This window comes from Myxocyprinus asiaticus, chromosome 29, assembly GCF_019703515.2.
Source record: "Myxocyprinus asiaticus isolate MX2 ecotype Aquarium Trade chromosome 29, UBuf_Myxa_2, whole genome shotgun sequence".
In the NCBI taxonomy this organism is placed as follows: domain Eukaryota; kingdom Metazoa; phylum Chordata; class Actinopteri; order Cypriniformes; family Catostomidae; genus Myxocyprinus; species Myxocyprinus asiaticus.
In genome coordinates this window covers 5,245,078-5,266,491 of record NC_059372.1, presented here as the reverse complement: position 1 = coordinate 5,266,491, position 21,414 = coordinate 5,245,078, and the positions used below count along the sequence as shown (strand labels likewise).

General features: G+C 39.7%; 1 protein-coding gene across 1 annotated transcript in view; it reads left to right on the top strand.

Moving 5' to 3' along the window:
• The window catches only part of LOC127420191 (zinc finger protein 423-like), a 65,366-nt gene extending 57,430 nt beyond the window's left edge, over positions 1-7,936 (top strand). Inside the window, exon 10 of the mRNA XM_051662244.1 lies at positions 4,115-7,936. Within this exon, the coding sequence (XP_051518204.1) occupies positions 4,115-5,442 (1,328 nt within the window). The 3' untranslated portion in view covers positions 5,443-7,936. The remainder of the gene's footprint in view (positions 1-4,114) is intronic.
• The last annotated feature ends 13,478 nt before the right edge of the window (positions 7,937-21,414 follow it).

The following is a 21,414-nucleotide window of genomic DNA, read 5'->3' as shown; positions in this document are numbered from 1 at the left end:
TTTTTATGCTTATCAACGAATAACACATACAACACACAATTACATTGTTTGTAAAACAGGTCTCAAATACACAACAATAGAAAGTAAAGAAATAAATAATAAGACACAGTTTGACAGATGGACTAGACAGAAAAAAGGGTACAATACTATCAATTAGACATCAATATACCTAATTGCAATGTAAAGATAGAGACATATTGAGGGTATATAGGCACCACTTAGGATTCATTAACTGAAAATGTTTAACGAAGAACAATGCAACTGGTTTGGTTGCTTTTCTGTTTCTAGATTTTGACATTACATCTATACAAATTTGTATCTCCTCAAACACTACAAAAAGAGGCTTGCTATTAGCACATTTGCAATTATGAATATGAAATGAAATAAAAACAAAAAATTCGTAATGAAACCTGCATCATTGGAGACATGATGCTTAACATAAAAACCAAAAATGACATGCCTATAGGATAGAGAATGTACTTTTTTTTTTACTGTGAACAACACAAAGCACGACATCCTTCCAAAAACTCCAAATATTCTGTATCAGCAAGACCAAAACAATTTGGAGATAGTTTTAAGGGAACTTTTACAAAAAGAGTAATTTATATCAATATCATTCCAAATATCCGAATCACCAGCCACTGCTGACCACCAGGAGGCGGTGGAGCCCGCTGCTGACCGCCAGGAGGCGGAGGAGCCCGCTGCTGACTGCCTGGAGGCGGAGGTTTCCGCTACTGACCACCAGCAGGTGCCCTGCCATTACCGCAGCAGTGCTTCTTACCGCCCAGAAGAGGAGGAGGAGTTAGGCCCCTAGTTGATGCCAGCACTCACGGCCATGGAGGCCATTCCCCAGACTCTGCCAGTGGTCACGGCCTAAGTCCAGTCTGATTTCTGTCCAACGGCCGCCGCACAAGTCCAGTCTGACTTCTGTCCAGCGGCTGCCCAAGTCCAGTCTTACCACTGCCCAATGGCTGCCCAAGTCTAGTCTGACCACTGCCCAATGGCCACCCACATCCAGTCTGACCCCTGTCCAGCGGCCACCCATGTCCAATCTGACCCCTGTCCAGAGGCCGCTGCCCTGCCTGTCCTGTCCCTCGTGGCCATCGCCCTGCTTGTCCTGTCCCTTGTGGCTGCCACCCGGCCGGTGCAGACTCAAGTGAACCCTGCTCGGCCTGACCTTTCACCTGTGCCTGCTGCCCGGTCTGACCTCTGCCTAGCAGTTGCCATCCAGTCAGACTATACTTTTGTCTTGCCTGACCTTATTCCCAGTCCTAGTAGGACTGACCCCATTCCCACCATGAGGCTGCCAGACCTCATCCCGTTTCCACATCCTGCTTCTTTCTGGGAGCCGCCTCCCAAACCTCCAGACCCTGCCCCCCACTTCGTCTTTTCTCATTGCCATGTTCACTCATGTCAGTTCAGTCTTTAGTGATATCCCGCCCCCTCGTTTACCTAGTTACCTTGTTATCTGATCCACCTGCTCTCCTCGTTACCCTCCTCATGTGTGTGCTTGTCTGTGTTAGTTCATTGTCATTTCTCCTGTCTTGTCCTGTCGGTGACGCTCTGTATTCTAGATTCAGTTCCTGTGCTTCCTGTCCAGACTTTTTTCTTGGTTTGTTTATCCAGTTTGTTTTTTGTTTGGTTTTGCCCCATCGTGGGTCTTTTGTTTTCCCAGCCAAGTTGGCTGTAGTCTGGGCATCCATTGTTTTGTACCCAGCTTTGTGTTTTTCCATTAATAACAGTCTTTTTGTTTGCACTCTGGTCTGCGCCTGGGTTCATCTGTTCCTGAACGTGACAGGTTTACATTCAATCTAAATGAGTATAATTGTGAAATTTAGTTATTAGCCAGAATTGATGGTATAAATTAGGACATGTTGATTTAGGACATGTTGATTAATTGTAAAAATCAATGTGTTAAAAAAATTAATGCAATTAATCATGTTCCCAGACTGCAATAAGGAATATTCCTACCATCGAAGCAATTCGAGCTTGAAGTACCACCTATTTTCAGCAGGGGGCAGTATGCGAAACTTCAGCTGTAAAGGCAATGCACATTTTATACAGAGAACAAACCACACTTACTGACAGCAGACCTGGGCTGCGTCCAAAACCAGGAAAATGCTGCCTCAGCAGACTGTATACGGAGGTAGGAAGGGACCAAGGCATGTCCGAATCCAAAGTTCACATCCTGTTTACTGAGATGCTTTCATCTGATTGATTTTTGAAGGCATCAAAGATGTATCCTTCCTTGCCTATGAAATCTCACAATCCTGTGTGTGCGGATCCACAGCGGTTGAGCTGAAGAAAAAAAAAAGTCGGCCGAAGAGGCCAATTTGTGTATAAATGTACTTTTTTCCACTTTTCCATCTTTTGATTCCATTTCTAGTGAGAAATGAGTATTGTAATTTTGAAATATACACTTGGTTATCGCCAAAACGCTCTTGATTTTGTTCTAGATTATTAGACCATTGTGGTTCGTTTGGACTGAATGAACAGATGCGTTATCTTTAGTGGACACCAGATGGCGATACTCAGTTGCTGGTATCCTAGCAATGATGTGATGTTATGCTGCCTCAGTAGCCAGTCCGAAACCAGTTTCTGAAGGTACCTTCATACACAAACTCTGTCTGTTGAGTCATTGACTGATAGGGCAGTGAAGTAACAAGACAGCTACATTTGGTTTCGAACGCAGCCAACCAAAGTCTTTCTAGACAGTCAGTTGGAATGATCTTGGGAGGCTATTTCCAGTCATGCCAGTGCAGCTCCTATCTACTTGAATGGGAAAAGACTGAAATCTCCTAAACAGTTTCTCAAGATTACGATCAAAGGACATTTTCAAATCAGCAGTTAAATCTGACAACACTACTATCATAAATTGTGATTCGTTACCTCATATTACGCTAAAAAAACTATTTTCTTGGCTTGCATAGATAATGCGTTGTCGAGTTGATTGACAGGCGATGTCTGTATTTAAAAGGTGATTTGCTCTTTTACTTGTAAGGCAGGACTTCTTTTCTTCATCCGTTGGCTGCCGTCGAGCGTTCCAATTTCTCCTATTCATTTAATAGAAGTGGCCCATCTCTGCTAAATAATCTCTGAGACAACACCAGATGAAAATACGTTCTTGCTTTCAAACAGCTTGATAAAGCACATATCCGAATGCAGGAATATCATAGCATGTCTTTCTAAGTTTCAAACTATGTTTTACTTTTAACTGTATGTTTATGACTCGACGCAACCAAAAGTGTCCATCTGACGCACATGTACTTTAGAATAAGTCTTGGACTGACTGCTGATTTCACTTGCAAAATGGTTTGCTGTATATATCAGCAGTTGCAGAAATACTAAACCAGCCCATCTGGCACCAACAATAATGCCATGCTCCATATCACTGAGATCACATTTTTCCCCATTCTGATGGTTGATGTGAACATTAACTGAAGCTCCTGACCCGTATCCGCAGGATTTTATGCACTGCAATTCTGCCACACGATTGACTGATTAGATAATCACATGAATGATTGTTGGTGCCAGACGGGCTGGTTTGAGTATTTCTGTAACTGCTGATCTTCTGGGATTTTTACGAACAAAACTCCATGGTGCCAAAAACAAAAAACATCCAGTGAGCGGCAGTTCTGCGGATTGAAATGCCTTGTTGACGAGAGAGGTCAACAGAGAATGGCCAGACTGGTTGGAATTGACAGCATCTACGGTAACTCAGATAACCACTCTGTACATGAATGCTATTCTGAGATGCGGGTTGGCGCTGTTTTGGCAGCACGAGGGGGACCTACACAATATTAGGCAGGTGGTTTTAATGTTGTGGCTGATCGGTGTGTATGTATATATATATATATATATATATGGGTCTTTCTCAGACAATATTTATATATATTATTAATTTGATTAATTAATTGGCATACCATGTAATTTATCCAATTAAAATTAAGCATTTGACAGGCTTAGTAAATACAGTATATAATTTTTGCACAGCAAAAAACATCAATTAATATTTGAACTTTGTTGTGTTCTGCTATAAATTAAATTATTTGATTTCTTTTTACATTTGTCCCTCTTGAATTGATTTTTTGTCAATTTACTTTGTTCATTGTAGAGCTGATGGAAGTGAAAGAGGAAAGTCAAGAACTGATTGAAGTGGAGGAGAAACATCATGATTTCACAACTGGAGAAAAATCTTTGAGTGACTCAAAGACTAAGAAGAATTTCTCACCAAAAAAGCCTCAAAGAAGAGCAGCTAAGACACCATTAACCTGCTCTCAGTTTGGAAAGAGTTTAACGTGTAATAAAGATCTTAATATACACATGAGAGTTCATACTGGAGAGAAGCCTTACACGTGCCATCAGTGTGGAAAGAGTTTCACAGATGCAGCCTATCTCGAGAAACATCTCAGCTGTCACTCTGGAGAAAGGCCATTTGAATGTGATATATGTGGTAAAACATTTGCTTCTGCAGAATACTTAAGACGACATCATCTGATAACGCACACAAATGAGAAGCCTTACAAGTGTTCTTTTTGTGAACAGAGTTTTGCACACGTATCCTATTTGAAAGAGCACCAGAAAATACATACCGGCATGAGGACTTATGTGTGCTTTGAATGTGGGAAGACTTTTATTACAGCCAGCCACTTGAAAGAGCATCAAATAATTCATACTGGAGAAAAACCTTACAAGTGCTCACACTGTAGAAAGAGTTTCAGTCAGTTAAAATACCTGTCAATACACAAGAGAATCCATACTGGAGAAAGACCTTACAAGTGCTCACACTGTGAAAAGAGTTTCACTCAGTCACACGACCTGAAAAAACATGTGAGAATCCATACTGGAGAAAGACCTTACAAGTGCTCACACTGTGAAAAGAGTTTCACTCAGTCAGAAAACCTGAAAACACATGAGAGAATTCATACTGGAGAAAAACCTTTCAAGTGCTCCCACTGTGGAAAGAGTTTCATTACCTCACAAAACCTAAAATCACATGAGAGAATTCATACTGGAGAGAAACCTTACAAGTGCTCACTTTGTGAAAAGAGTTTCACTCTGTCACAAAAACTGAAAAATCACAAGAGAATTCATACTGGAGAGAAACCTTACAAGTGCTCATACTGTGGAAGGAGTTTCACTGAGACACGAAACCTAAAATCACATGAGAGAATCCATACTGGAGAGAAACCTTTCAAGTGCTCATACTGTGGAAAGAGTTTCAATGAGCCACGAAACCTAAAAACACATGAGAGAATCCATACTGGAGAGAAACCTTTCAAGTGCTCATACTGTGGAAAGAGTTTAACTCAGTTACATTCCCTGAAAGCACACGAGAGAATCCATACTGGAGAGAAACCTTACAAGTGCTCACGCTGTGAAATGAGTTTCACTCAGTTAAAGTCCCTAAAAAGACATATTCATAGAATTCATACAGGATAGTCTTATCTAATTATTGTGATGAGTCCTCTCCACCAGAAGATGGCAGCACCTCCAATCATTAGACTACATGCACGTATTGGTGGTGTGATGTTGTACAACTCGCGTCATGAGAACATTTTATATATGTACTGTATTGTTGTTCTTGTGTTCCAGATGACCAGGTGCTGATGTGGGCAGAACCCCACTAAATGTGAACCTTTGCAAAAGCAATGTGCTGAAGTTGTTGTTTTTTTCCCCCATGAGATAGCTGTATAAGGTACTAATTTTTACAACCTTTGTTTTTTGGAGTACATACACTCACTGATCACTTTATTAGGAACCCTATAATAATACTGGGTAGGGCCTCCCTTTGCTCTGAAAACAGCCTCAATTCTTCATGGCATAGATTCCACAAGATGTTGGAAACATTCCTTTGAGATTCTGGTCCATGTTGACATGATTACATCACACAATTTCTGCAGATTTGTTAGCTGCACATTCATGCTGCAAATCTCCCATTCTACCACATCCCAAAGATGTTCTATTGTATTCAGATCCGGTGACTGGGAAGGCCACTGAAGAACTGTGAACTCATTGTCATGTTCATGAAAGCAGTTTTAGATGACTTTTGCTTTGTGACATGGTGCATTATCATGCTGGAAATAGCCACTAGAAGATGGGTAAATTGTGGCCATGAAGGGATGCACGTTTAGTAACAATACTCAAATAGGCTGTGGCATTCAAATGATGATTGACTGGTATTAATAGGTCCAAAGTGTGCTAAGAAGACATTCCCCACACCATTACACCACCAGCCTGGACTGGTTGCACAAGGCAGGTTGGGTCCATGCTCAGAATATTGGATATGAGATACATGCTGTTGGCACCAAATTCTGACTCTACCATCTGTGTGCCTCGAGAAATCGAGATATGTCAAATCAGGCTACATTTTTCCAGTCTTCAACTGTCCAGTTTTGGAGAGCCTGTGCCCACAGCAGCCTCACTTTCTGTTCTTGGCTGACAGAAGTGGAACCCGATGTGGTCTTCTGCTGTTGTAGCCCATCTGCCTTGAGGTTCGACTTGTTGTGCATTCTGAGATGCTATTCTACTACAGAGTGGTTATCTGAGTTACCATAGCCTTTCTGTGAGCTCAAACCAATTTGGCCATTTTCTGTTAACCTCTCATCAACAAGGCTTTTCCGTCCACAGAACTGCTGCTCACTGGATGTTTTTTGTTTTTGGCACCGTTCTGAGTAAACTGTAGGACTGTTTGCGTGAATATCCCAGGAAATCAGCAGTTACAGAAATACTCAAACCAGCCCATCTGGCACCAACAATCATGCCACGGTCAATCACTGAGATCACATCTTCCCCCATTCTCATGGTTAATGTGAACATTAACTGAAGCTCCTGACCTGTATCTGCAGGATTTTATGCAGTGCACTGCTGCCACATGATTGGCTGATTAGATAATCACATGAATATGTAGGTGTGCAGGTGTTTCTAATAAAGTGCTCAGTGAGTGTAGTTTTCTATTCTGACTAGTGGTGATTGCTTTAAAGGAATATTCCGGGTTCAGTACAAGTTATAGCTCAATCAAAAGCATTTGTGGTATAAAGTTGATTACAACGAAAAACAACTTTGTCTCATCAATCCTTTAAAAAAAAAAAAAAAAGAAAATGCAAAAATAGAGGTTACAGTGAGGCACTTGCAATGAAAATGTATGGGGACAATTTTTGGAGAAATGTGAAGTTTATAATGTTAGAAAAGTACTTTTCTGTATTATTTGAGCTGTAAAGTTGTTTAAATCATTGTTTTACTGTCGTTTGAGTTACGTCGTCATTGCTACAAAGTTGTAAAATTGGACAGAACTGTACACAAAAAAGGTTAGAAAGCAGTTTTATCATGCATGTTGTTTATGCCTTGTGGCTGTACTTGTGAAACATTGAGTATTTTAATGTTTATGGATTGGAAGTGATTTTTTGTTGTTTTTTTTGGGGCTTTTTTATAGAAAAGGAGGGATGAGACAAAATCTATTTTGTGATGATAAACATGACACAAATGTGATCAAATGAGCTTAAAGATAAAAATAAAAATTCTCTCATGATTTACTCACCTTTAAGCCGTCCCAGATGTTTATGTCTTTCCTTTTTCAGCAGAGCCGAAATGAAGATTTTTATAAGCACATTTTTTAGAATTTAGAATATATTAAAGTATATCTTTTTTACCCACCTGGTACACAGTACTGTATCTCATGACAAATTAAAAAAAAAGTCCAATACCTTTAAATTGTAAAAATTAAACCAAAAACTAAACTTTTTATTTAATTTTTGAAGTATTCGTAACTTTCATAATTACTAGGTTAAGCTTGCTTGGGTGCAAGATATTGTCTTATAAATGCATGTAATTTGTTGCTCTAGTCTCCACTAGTGTTGGAAATTTGTGGATCAGCTGCTTTCAATTCATGAGCATAAATACCATCCCTCTCTATAAGATCAAACTATATAGATGGATTTTCCTTTGAACAAACAAAAATGAAGACAAAAGAGCATTCAAAACAAGTGAGGGATATAATTGTGGAGAAGCACAAATCTGGGGAAGGATACAAGGCCATTTCAAAGGCTATGAACATATCTCGGAGCTCAGTGCAGTCCATCATACAGAAGTGGAAGAAATATGGAACTACAGACCTTCTGATTGTGCTACAGAAGATAGTGTCTGTGACTGAAAATAATGTCCATGGCTCGATAATATCAAAACTATTGCACAAAAAGGGGCTGTATGGGAGAGTGGCTAGGAAGAAGCCTTGGCGGGAAACATAAACCCATGCTCACCCGTAAAGACTTTACAGTACTTTTCTTGGAAGATACTGCAATGATGTGGCAGAAGGTCTTGTGGTCTGATGAGATTAAAGTGAAACTTTCTGGCTTAAATGCTAAACTGTATGTGTGGCGCAAAGCCAATTTAACACATCAGCCACACAACACCATCGCTAAAGTGAAACGCTGGTGGCAGCATCATGTTATGGGGGTGCGTTTCAGCAGCATGAACTGCCAGTCTTGTGAAGATTGATTGGATGATGAATGCTGCAAAATACACTGAGATTTTGGATAAGAACCTACTTTCCTCTGCCAGAAAGTGTAAAACTGGGAAGAACTTTGTGTTTCAACAGGACAATGACACAAAGCCAGAGCAACACTGGAGTGGCTTAAAATGAAGAAAATGTATGTCCTTGAGTGGCCCAGTCAAGGTAACCTCTAATTGGTGGAGAGACCTCAAATTTGCTATCCATCACTGATCCCCAACTTACTTGGTGGAGATTGAGCGATTTTGCAAAGAAGAATGGGCTGATATTGCTCCATCACGATCTGTGACCTTAATTGCCTACCGTCTGTAATCTGTTAGTGTCTTAACGACTGTTCCACAGGTGCATGTTCATTAACTGTTTATGGTTCAAGCATGGAAAACATTGTTTAAACCCTTTACAATAAAGATCTGTAAAGTTATTTGGATTTTTACCAGATTATCTTTAAAATACTGTGTCCTGAAAAAGGGACGTTTCTTTTTTTGCCAAGTTGATATTTTTTTTTGCTGAGTTTACCGGCTACCGTGAAATAGGGAGGAATATCCCCGCTTGAACGGCTATTTTTCCACTGAGAAAATAGGAGGCATTTGACCAAAATGGCATTATCTTCAGAAGGCTGACTAACACACTACACTGTAGTGACTACAGCATCTCTGCTTGGGAGAGACAGTTGATCGCACAAGCTCCATATCCCTTTCTCTCTCTTTCTCTCTCTCTCTCTCTCTCTCTCTCTCTCACACACACACACACACACACACACACACACACACACACACACACACACATCCTTGTTTCTCCAGTAACTTGTTAGAAACAGCCCAAGCTGTGATACTAGTTCTAAAGTGACATTTTTGAATTACTAATGGAGGCTTGGATGCATAATTTAGTTTTAACTAGCAACGGCAGATTCTGATCCGTTGCGTAAGAAAGTAGTTCCATGCATAGATGCGTTTTTTATGACCGTACTCAGTTTTTCATAATTTTTTAAAATGCACTTCTTCATTGAACTGTTGTATATAAGCAATATCACACTCGCAATCATTCTTTATGGCCTAAATCAGCACTGCTGTGATAACCTACAGCACTTGGCATGCATTACAAAATAATATGTGTATAATTATTTTTTCTTTTGTATTATTATCTATGTCTTGCTGCTGTTTTTGTATTGTTTTTGTATTGTTGTACACTGGAAGCTCCTGTCACCAAGACAAATTTCTTGTATGTGTAAGCATACTTGGCAATAAAGCTCATTCTGATTCTGATTCTGATTCTAAATGTGAACATTTGCAAAAGCATGTATTGAAGTTTATAATTTTGGAAAAGTACTTAAATTTTTATTTTATTTTTTTCTCCCCTTTTCTCCCCAATTTAGCATGCCCAATTCCCAGTGTGCTCTAAGTCCACATGGTGGCATAGTGACTCACCTCAATCTGGCTGGCAGAGGACGAATCTCAGTTGCCTCCACATCTGAGACAGTCAATCTGCACATCGTATCACGTGGCTTGTTGAGCGTTACCGCGGAGACCTAGCGCGTGTGGAGACTCACACTATTCTCTGTGGCATGCATGCCTAACTCACCACGTGTCCCACCAAGAGCGAGAACCACATTATAGCGACCACGAGGAGGTTACCCCAACGTGACTCTTCCCACACGAGCAACCGGGCCAATTAATTGCTTAGGAAGCCTGACTGGAGTCACTCAACACACCCTGGATTTAAACTTGCAAATCCAGATGTGGTAGTCAGTGTCTTTACTTGCTGAGCTACCCAGGCCCCAATTTGTCTGTATTATTTGAGCTATAAAGTTGTTTAAAACATTGTTTTATGGTCATTTGAGGGTTTATGGTGTTACGTCGTCATGACAATGAAGTTGTAAAATTGTACAGAAGTGTACACAGAAAAGGTTAGAAAGCAATTTTATCATACATATTGTTTACGCCTTGTGGCTGTACTTATGAAACATGCAAGTGAATGGGTGCCACCTTTTTTATAAACATCTTCATTTCTGTTCTGCTGAAGAAGGAAAGATGTACACGTCAGGGATGGCTTAAAGGTGAGTCAATCTTGAGAGAATTTTTCATTTTTGGATGAACTTTTCCTTTAACTTGTGTTGAACATGGAATTGTATTCCTTTAAATCCAGGAAGCAGACTTCACCTAAAATAAAATAATAATAAAAAATAAAATAAATAAAATGCAGCAATGACTAGTTGTACAAGTTCTAATAAACAGTGCCTTGAAAAAGTACTCCGCCCCCAGTGCAGTTTTCAAATTTTTTTGTGTCAAATTACAAATTACAATATATTAAAGTATGACGTTTCCCCCACCATCTGGTACACAGTATTGTATATCATGGTAAATAAAAAAATGTCCAAAACCTTTCAATTGACAAAATTAAACCTAAAACTAAAAATTGTATTCCTTTTTTGAAGTATTCATTCTCTTCATAATTAGTGGGTTAAGCTTGTTCGGGTGCAAAAAAATGTTTTATAAACACATCTAATTTGTTGTCTCCGCCAGTGTTGGAAATTAGTGGATCAGCTGCTTTCAGCGAGTGTAAATACTTTCCATTTATATAAAATCAAACTGTATAAATGGATTTTCCTTTGAACAAACAAAAATGAAGACAAAAGAGCATTAAAAACAATGCAGGATATAATTGTGGAGAAGCACAAATCTGGGGAAGGATACAAGGCCATTTCAAAGGCTATGAACATATCTCGGCGCTCAGTGCAGTCCATCATACAGAAGTGGAAGAAATATGGAACTACAGACCTTCTGATTGTGCTACAGAAGTCAGTGGCTGCAACTGAAATTAATGTCCATGGCTCGACAATCTCAAAACTATTGCACATAAAGGGGCTTTATGGGAGAGTGGCTAGGAAGAAGCCTTGGTGGGGACAAAAACCCCATGCTCACCCGTAAAGACTTTGCAATACTTTTCTTGGAAGATACTGCAATGATGTGGCAGAAGGTATTGTGGTCTGATGAGACCAATGTTTAACTTTCTGGCTTAAACGCTAAATTGTATGTGTGGTGCAAAGTGAGCTTTGCACATCAGCCACATAACACCATCCCCACAGTGAAACACGCTGGTGGCAGCATCATGTTATGGGGGTGCTTTTCAGCAGCAGAGACTGGCAATGTTGTGAAGATTGATTGGATGATGAATGCTGCAAAATACACAGAGATTTTGGATAAGAACCTACTTTTCTCTGCCAGAAAGTGTACAATTCTGAGGAAGTTTGTGTTTCAGCAGGACAATGACCCAAAGCACATAGCCAGAGCAAGACTGAAGTGGTCTAAAATGAAGAAAATTGATGTCCTTATATGACCCAGTCAAGGTCCTGACCTCTAATTGATGGAGAGACCTCAAAATTGCTATCCATCACCGATCTCCAACTAACTTGGTATAGCTTGAATGATTTTGCAAGGAGGAATGGGCTGATATTGTCAAGTCAAGTCATTTTTATTTGTATAGTGCCTTTCACAACACACATCGTTTCAAAGCAGCTTTACAGAAAATCATGCATTAACAGAAAAATAAACTAATATCTATAATGTCTTAGAGTCATCAAAATACAATTGTGAATTGTGTTTAAATATAAGTAATTAAACAATAATTATATTTAGAAACCCAGTGAGCAACCCGAAGGCGACTGTGGCAAGGAACACAAAACTACACAAGATGTTGGTTAATGGAGAAAAATAACCTTGGGAGAGATCAGGCTCACTGAAGGTGGCCAGTTCCCCTCTGGCTAACATCATGAATATAATGCCAATATTATGTAATTATGTATAGTGCAAGTCAAGTTGATTCAACTAAGTAAGTGTTAAGCGTCCATATTAAACAAAGATTTTGGAAGAACTGTAAGATTAATGACTAATGTCTTTGAAGTTAATCCTGAATTAACTGCAGAAGTTCACATAGATGCATTTCCTTTGTTAGTTAATTAATTGATAGTCTGTGTATTCCATTATAAGAGTGTAGTCCATCATTAGACCGAGGTGATGCAGGCAGAGATCAGTGAGGTGCGTTGCAGTTCAACCGGCCAGTAATTTCGGTGAGGTCTATCCTAAATCCAAGGTTCAGCAATGGCATATGATGTATCCCATGTCTTATGGTTGGAGCTGGCATCAGTTCATCCTCTGAAGTCCTTCGTAAAAGACTGAAGTGATGTTTGGTGGGCACCGACTGCATTTAGTCGTCATCACTCAGAGACACGTAGCAGTGGAGTCCAACATGAAGCAGGAATGGAGATGGATCCAGCCAGTTCTGGTGACCTCAGGATAGGAGTCCTGAGGTTGAGCGAGGAGTTAATAATATTAAGAAGTTCTGAGATTACAGGGAATACCTCTTTTAAGAGCTTAGTTGGTATTGGATCTGTTGGTGTGGGGCTTTTTTCTTTAATTTTCTTTAATCGAAGGGGGGTGACACAAACAACGGTACTAGAGAAGACTGTATTTATATTTTCTTTTATTTCATTAAGTTCTTCTAGACTTTGGGGCTTATTGAGTGTATGAGATAGATCTGGAAGATTATTAGTGAAGCTATCTTTAGTGGTCGAAAGAATAGTTCTATCTGAACGATAGCGTGGTGTAGATATAGTAACATTAGCTGATTGCAGCATACAAGAGACGAGGTAATGATCTGAGATGTCATCGCTCTGCAGAAGAATTTCTATAGTATCAACATCAACCCCATATGACAGAATTACATTTAGCATATGATTATTGTGATGAGTTGATCCTGTCACATTTTCTCTGACTCCAAGAGAGTTGAGAATATTGATAAATGCTAATCCCAATGTGTCATTTTAATTATCTATGTGAATGTTGAAGTCACCAACAATTAAAGCTCTATCTAAAGTAACTACAAGATCTGATAAAAAATTTGCAAATTCACCAAGGAAATCAGAATATGGCCTGGGTGATCTATATACTGTAGCATGGGCAAAAGACGACAGAGTTTTTTTATTTATATCTGTTGGTATCACATTAAGCATTATTAGTTCAAATAACTTATATCCTGTCCTCTGAGTAACACCTAAAACTTCACTGTAAATTGTAGCAACACCTCCTCCTCGACCCTTCAGACAAGGCTCATGTTTATAACAATAACCTGTGGGAGTAGATTCATTTAAACTAATATATTCATCCAATTTAAGCCAGGTTTTGGTCAAACAGAGCGCATCCAAACTATGATCTGTAATAATTTAATTTACAATTTGTGCTTTGGTAGAAAGAGATCTAATGTTTAATAGCCCTACCTTCATATGATGATTTTCTTAATTTTTTTTTATTTTTTTTTTTTTTAATTTGACCTTAAAAAAAATTCTAAATGATTTAGTGAGAGTTTTGTGTTTGGTTGTTCGGGGAACAGACGGTCTGTGATACAGGTGATACAGTCTTATATGTGTTGTAGTTTATGTGACCGGTGTGATGTCTCAAGGCAGCTAGCAGACGTTCGGATTAACCATTTGTCTGCTTCCTGACCTGGGCCTCAGTTAGTCAGATACTATCATTATTAAGACTGTGAGCCAAATTACTAGAGAGGAGAGCGGCATCTTCCCTGGAGGGATGGAGTCCATCTCTTTTAGCAGGTCAGGTCTACCCCAAAAATTCTTCCAATTGTCTATAAATCCTACGCTATTCTCCGGACACCACTCAGACATCCAGCCATTCAGTGTCACTAATCTACTATAAACCTCATCACCACGATGAGCAGGGAGGGGGCCAGGGCATATTACAGTGTCTGACATCATTTTTGCAAGTTCACACACCTCTTTAACATTATCTCTAGCGACCTCCGACTGGCGAAGCCGGACATCATTTAGTGCCAACATGAAAAACAATTTTAGAAAATCTACATTTAGCATTAGCCAGCACTTGTAAATTTGATTTGATGTCAGACGCTCGAGCCACGGAAATGCATTTAACAATAGTGGCTGGAGACTCTATTTCCACGTTCCTTACAATAGAATCACCAATTATTAGGGCTCTTTCAACATGACTCTCAGTGGGTGCATCACTGAGTGGGGAGAATCGATTGGAAACCCTAACAGAAATGGGAGAGTGGTGTAGCTTTGCTGAGCGAGTATGCTGCTGAGATGTCACCCAAACACCCTGCTGCAGCGGCTCTAGAGCCGGAACCAAAGTGTGCGTGTTGCTTATTGTACTACCTGCATCCAAAACAGTATCTACCAGCTTCACTTTCTCACTCACCTCCACTAGCATTCGGATGCATGTCTCTAACTCATTAACCTTCTCCATCAGCCTGACTAATTCCTTACATTTATCACATGTGAATTTCTCACTGCTGATGGAAGAAGCTATTATAAACATATGACATGCAATGCAAGAAGAAACAACATGAGTGGATGCCATGACTTACCGCAATTGTTTGTTGTTGGTTGTTCCTGAGCGGTGAGGGTTTGAGATCGATGTGAATCCCTCACGCAATTGTTTGTTGTTATGGTTGTTCTTGAAAAGCGGTGCTTTGAGATCGATGCAACAATCCATGTAACACAGAGGAGAATATGGGTACATGCTGTAAAATGCATGCAGTTTAATCGTGATAAAAATAGAAAGCAAATACATGCAGAAAAAGCATGCAGTTGAATCGCAATAAGAGAATAATGCGGGGGAAATCCCGATGCCCGCTGAAAAATGGCAGATGTTTAGGATTAAAAGCTGAAAACAGATAGATAAGCGATGCTTAAAAAGCTAGAAGGCTACAAACACAGACTTCAGCTAGGCGCCAGAAGCAACAGGTAAAATACACACAGATAAAACAGTAGAAAATCGGAAAAACCCGAAACCCGAAAATAAGATATAAATCAGAGAAACATACTTGGCAAATAGAACTACATACAGTGACAGTATGGGAGATCTGAATACAGACTCCCCGAGCTCCTCTGCCATCCTCCCTTAAGTACAAAACGATTCTATTGTTATTTCAAATGTGTATGTTTGATATTATTCAGGATTTGGTTTACAATTTAGGGAGTTGTAAGTGGACCTTTGAAACTTGTGAGTAGGTTGTTTGATGTTTACAAAGAATGCACCTAATCTGCATACAACATCTGGTCCCTGTGAGAGACTTGGGAGGGACTTGTCCCGGATAGAATACAGTATTTTACTAAGTTCTTAAGTCTTACTTGTGATTTGACTTTGCTGAAAGGGAATGAGACCGTTTTACCAGTTGCACTGAGACCTCTTGAATGATACCAGACATGTATGATCAGAAAACCTTTTACATTACAGAACAGGATAAGTCATAACTTAGTTTTTGGTGACTCTAAAATGACCTGAGGTGAGGTATGTAAGAGAGGGGGGCAGATGTGAGTGAGATTTGCATTTTATGGTCCTTAATCAGTAGGATGTGTTGTCTCAGGTGGAGATGCTCTTCTGTGTGAGAGTTTTATGACGTTGGTTCTCGCAGAGTTCTTTGACTTTTACCAGAAATAGCACCTTTTGGGCGTAGACATTCTGGTGCCAGCCTTACAGTTTGATATACAGTACTGTGCAAAAGTTTTAGGTACTTGTGAAAAATGTTGCATAGTGAGGATTTCTTCAAAAAATAATGCCATAAATAGTTTTCATTTATCAATTAACATCATGGTGTGGCCCCCTTGCCTTTAAAACAGCCCCAATTGTCCTAGGAACACCTGGACACAGTTTTTCTTGGTTGTTGGCAGGTAGGATGTACCAAGCTTCTTGGAGAATTCACCACAGTTCTTCTATCTATTTAGGCTGTCTCAATTTCTTCTGTCTCTTGATGTAATCCCAGACTGACTCGATGTTCAGTGGGGGGCTCTGTGGGGGCAATGCCATCTCTTGCAGAGTGCCTTGTTCTTCTATTATAATCTTTTCGATTTGCAAAAGTAATGTTTGGGAATCTAAAATGTATTTTTCCTATTGACACACTAAATCTGAAGATATAAATAACCATCTTAAGACAAATGTTTTTGTGAAATATTTTAAGTGCCTAAAACTTTTGCACAGTACTGTATTAAAAATCTGTTCACAATTTAGCATCTTCAGTGTCATGACATAATATTCTCTTAATGTGGTGACAGTCTTATGAATCCCCTAGAAGGAGTATTTAAAAGTTCAGAGTCTGCAATATTAAAAAAATCCAAAATAGCCGACTTCTTGTTTGGCAGAGGCAATAACTATAGTTATGAAAGTTGTCTGGCTTGATGAGATCTATATATGTACCAATTTTAGTGACTGTAGGTAAAAATGGGGGTGCTACAGAGACCCCGTTACATGGCCATTTTAAAAGGGCACTACAGAGCCCCCGTACATGACTATGTGTGAACTTTTGCCCAGACCTAATAGCCAACGACTCCGATGTGTGTGCAAAATTTCATGAAACTTTAAGCATGCCAAGTGCCTCAAAAACACCCAAATGTAGGAAGAAAGGAATAATAACAATGAATGCATTGCCATGGCAACAGTATTTAAGATATAAAATATCCCTTTACAAATTTACATCAGTATCTTAATATTATTTTATAGAATTTTGAAGCAATTCATGTAAACATAAGAGGGCTATTTCAAAGTCTGTTAAAAGTGCCATAATTCCTTCTGCCAGTTGGTGATGCTATGACCGTGATCCTTAAGAGCCACATAAATGTGATCAGCCCCCATTACCAAACATACAGCTGAATTTATCAAAATTACACAATGCACACAGAAGATATAAGGCATTTCCTTTTTCCCATTTTTCGCCATAGATTTTTGCTGCACCGTGGCGACACCGTTCAGAATATCACAAATCTGTTCTTAATTTAGCATCTTAAATGTCTTGGCATGATGTTGCACAAATGTGGTGCCAGTCACATGAATCCCCTAAGAGGAGTATTTAAAAGTTCAGAGTATTATACTACAGTATAATCATATTACTACAGTACCTTGCAAAAGTATTCAGACCCCTGACTAATTCTCTCATATTACTGAATTACAAATGGTACACTGAAATTTCATTCTAATTGATATTTTATTTTAAAACACTGAAACTCAAAATCAATTATTGTAAGGTGACATTGTTTTTTTGTTGGGAAATAGTTTTATGAAAAATAAAAAACTGAAATATCTTGCTTGCATAAGTATTCAACCCCCACACATTAATATTTGGTCGAGCCACCTTTTGCTGCAATACCTGCTTTAAGTCTTTTGTGGTACATATATACCAGCTTTGCACAGTGACGAAGTGATTTTGGCCCATTTTTCTTGGCAGATTTGCTCCAGGTTGTTCAAGTTGGTTGGGTGATGCTTGTGGACTGCAATTTTCAAATAGTGCCACAGATTCTCAGTAGGATTGAGATCAGGACTTTGACTGGGCCACTGTAGGACATGTGTCTTTTTGTTCTTGAGTCACTCCAATGTTGCATTGGCCTTGTGCTTGGGATCATTGTCATGCTGAAAGGTGAATTTCTTCCCAAGCTTCAGTTTTTTAGCAGACTGAAGCAGGTTCTTTTGCAGTATTTCCCTATATTTTGCTCCATCCATTCTTCCTTCAATTCTAACAAGATGCCCAGTCCCTGCTGATGATAAGCATCCCCACAGCACGATGCTGCCACCACCATACTTCACTGTAGGGATGGTGTGTCTTGAGACATAGGAAGTGTTAGGTTTGCGCCACACATAGCACTTTGAGTTTTGGCCAAAAAGCTCTATCTTGGTCTCATCTGACCACAAAACCTTCTCCCACATCACAGCTGGTTCACTTGCATGCTTTCAGGCAAACTCCAGACGTGCTTTCAGATGGTACTTTTTGAGTAACGGCTACTTTCTTGCCACCCTCCCATACAGGCCAGCGTTATGCAGTGCTCTTGATATGGTTGACTGGTGCACCATTAATCCACTCCCAGCCACTGAACTCTGTAGCTCCTTCAAAGTGATTGTTGGCCTCTCTGTGGCTTCTCTCACAAGTCTCCTTTTTGTTAGAGCACTGAGTTTTGAGGGATGGCCTTTTCTTGGCAGTGTCTGGGTGGTGTGGTGCAGCTTCCACTTCCTGATTATTGATTCAACTGTGCTTACTGGGATATCCCAACATTTGGATATTATTTTGTACCCTTTCCCTAATCTATGCATTTTTATTACTTTATCTCTAACTTCTGTGGAATGCTCTTTGGTCTTCATTTTCCTTCAGATTCACAGCCTGACCAATGATCCTTCAACAATGGGTTTTTTATCCAGAAAATGTGATTGCAATTTTAATGATTCACAGGTGGATACCAATGGTAAAGTAACTGTGTCCTCTTTAGGGCAGTTTCTTTCATTGGTGTAACCTGGTAGCTTCCACAGCACAGGGGTTGAATACTTATTTGTTTTTTTTATATTTCCCAACATAAAACTAATGTCATCTAACAGTTATTGATTTTGATTTCGTGTTTTAAAATATCAAACAGAATTAAATTTCAATGCACCATTTGTAATTCAGTAATATGAGAGAATTGGTCAGGGGTCTGAATACTTTTGCAAGGCACTATATTTTGGTGACTGTAGGTGAAAATGGGTGTGCTACAGAGCCCCCCCCCCCCTTTTCCCAGCCCTAATGGCCGACGACTCTGATGTGTATGCAAAATTTCAAGAGTTTTCACACATGTTAAGTACCCCAAAAGTACCGAAAATCTTGAAAAGAATAATAATAATGATAAATAGAGCTGCAAGCAGCGATGATGGGCCCAAGCACAGCTGGTCCATTTCCACCCGGTGGCTTTTGGAAAACAATGCAAGGTGGACACATGCATTTGGCATTTGACATTTTTTAAATAATTTTTAAGCAATTTGGGTAAATATAAGAGGACTATTTTAAAGTCTGTTGTAAGAGCCACACTTCCTGCTACCAGGTGGTGGCGCTATGACCCAAAATAGTCACATCCATGTGACTAGCCCCCAAGACTAAACAGAAATCTAAATTTTGATCGAAATCACACATTGCACACAGAAGATATAAGACACTTCCTGTTTCCCATTTTTCGCCATTAATGCCTCGCCATGGCAACAACGTTTGATATATCAAAAATCTGTTCACAATTTAGCAACTTCAATGTCTTGGCATGATATTGTCTAAATGTGGTGACAGTCTCACGAATCACCTAGGAAGAGTATTTCAAAGTTCAGAGAAAATAATCCAAAATGGCTGACTTCCTGTTGGGCGGACCTAATGACTGTAATTATGAAATTTGTTTGGCTTGATGAGAACTATATATCTACCAATTTTGGTGACTGTAGGTGAAAATGAGGATGCTACAGATGCCGTCTTACATGGCCATATTAAACGGGGCACTACAGAGCCCCCTCTACATGCCCATGCATGAACTTTTGCCCAGCCCTAATGGCCAATGCAAAATCCTATGAAATTTTAAGCATACCAAGTGTCCGTGATGTCCACGATTTGCAATGGTGAGGGGTGGTCTCCACGATTGGCTTTTAAGTTACCTCCAGCCCGAGCTCCTCCCTCACCAGTACCACCATCACCAAAGCCACGGGGACCACCTCCCTCCACAGTTTTAAGAGGTTGAGGTGGTAGCTCTCTCTCTCTCTGTCTCTCACTGGCATCTGGCTCGCTCTTAAATACATCTCCAACTCTCACTGCAATGACAAACAGCTGTTAGAGACAATCATTGCCAGGTGATGAGCCTTACCATTCTCATCTCCTGATCTTGCTCTCCATTCACAAGCCAGCGCTCAACCATGCCCCCACCATCACACATATAAATATACAACTAAATATACATCCAAATTCATTACTTGAAAGTAGACGGGAGCAGGCTGGTGCAGTCTGGGGAGGAGTGAAATAAGAACTGTCAAGTCGGACAGTTCTCTCTTCTCATAGTGGATCAGCCGCTACGAGATTAAAGGCAGATATCGAATGATTCACTTTCAAGTGCTTTGTTGTTCATAAAGTGGATGTAATTTTAATTGTGTTATTTTTAAATGAAAATAAAAATGATGAACAAAACACTCAATGTACCTGTTATTTAATTCCCTACATAAGACATGTCTTTCCATAAATTTGTAGTTTAATAAAGACACGTATTTTAGATATTTTCAGAAATATTTAATCACGTTTACCATACAGAGATTTCAGAATGTCAGAATGTTGGGAATATTCACATATAATTTATACACATTAAAACATGATATTAGAGATTAAAAAAAATCAAACATTTTAAAAGAGAACAAAACATCACGGTTGTTTAAGCCAATGAGCATTAAGCTGTGTCATCAGCAAGTCATTTCCCATCGTGCTTGCAGTTCGCACAGCTCAGAAAATGCAACTGTGCCACCTGCCTGCTACAACTTTGGCTGCCTCGCACTCATGGGAGTATTTTTGACATATGTGGGCATGATATCACAGCAAGTCGGACAGATTTCTTACCGGCATGCACCTGTCGGTGATCACCAGTGAACGGTTCTGCACAGAACTTGCCCATCTCAAACGGGCCTAATGAAATACTGTTTTTGCTTCAATCATTGGATTGGATTGGATCATGAGCAGAGAACATGAAACACAAGTAGTCTACTGTCGCTTGCATGTCGCATGTTTTAAAAATGCATGCTTTAACTATTTAAAATTGAAGTTTTTGGAGTCACGTGATGCGGACGTGTAAATGGAGAGCTCTGCGCACTTTGCTAGTTTTTAATTATTTTTATGTCATAAACAAGTGAGATTCGATACACCCGGCTACATATCTGTCTTTGAAGTCAACATGGCAAAGAATTCAAAATCCTCGGGCTCTGGAGATATTAAAAGACACTTACATGCTCAAGCTGAAACCTCAGATAGGCCTGCAGACCAGGGACTTAGTTTGAACAGTGCTGCGGGAGAAATTCAGAGGTAACTGGCGAGCATGTCTGTGATGCTGACGAAGGTTGTTGCTGACTTAGAGG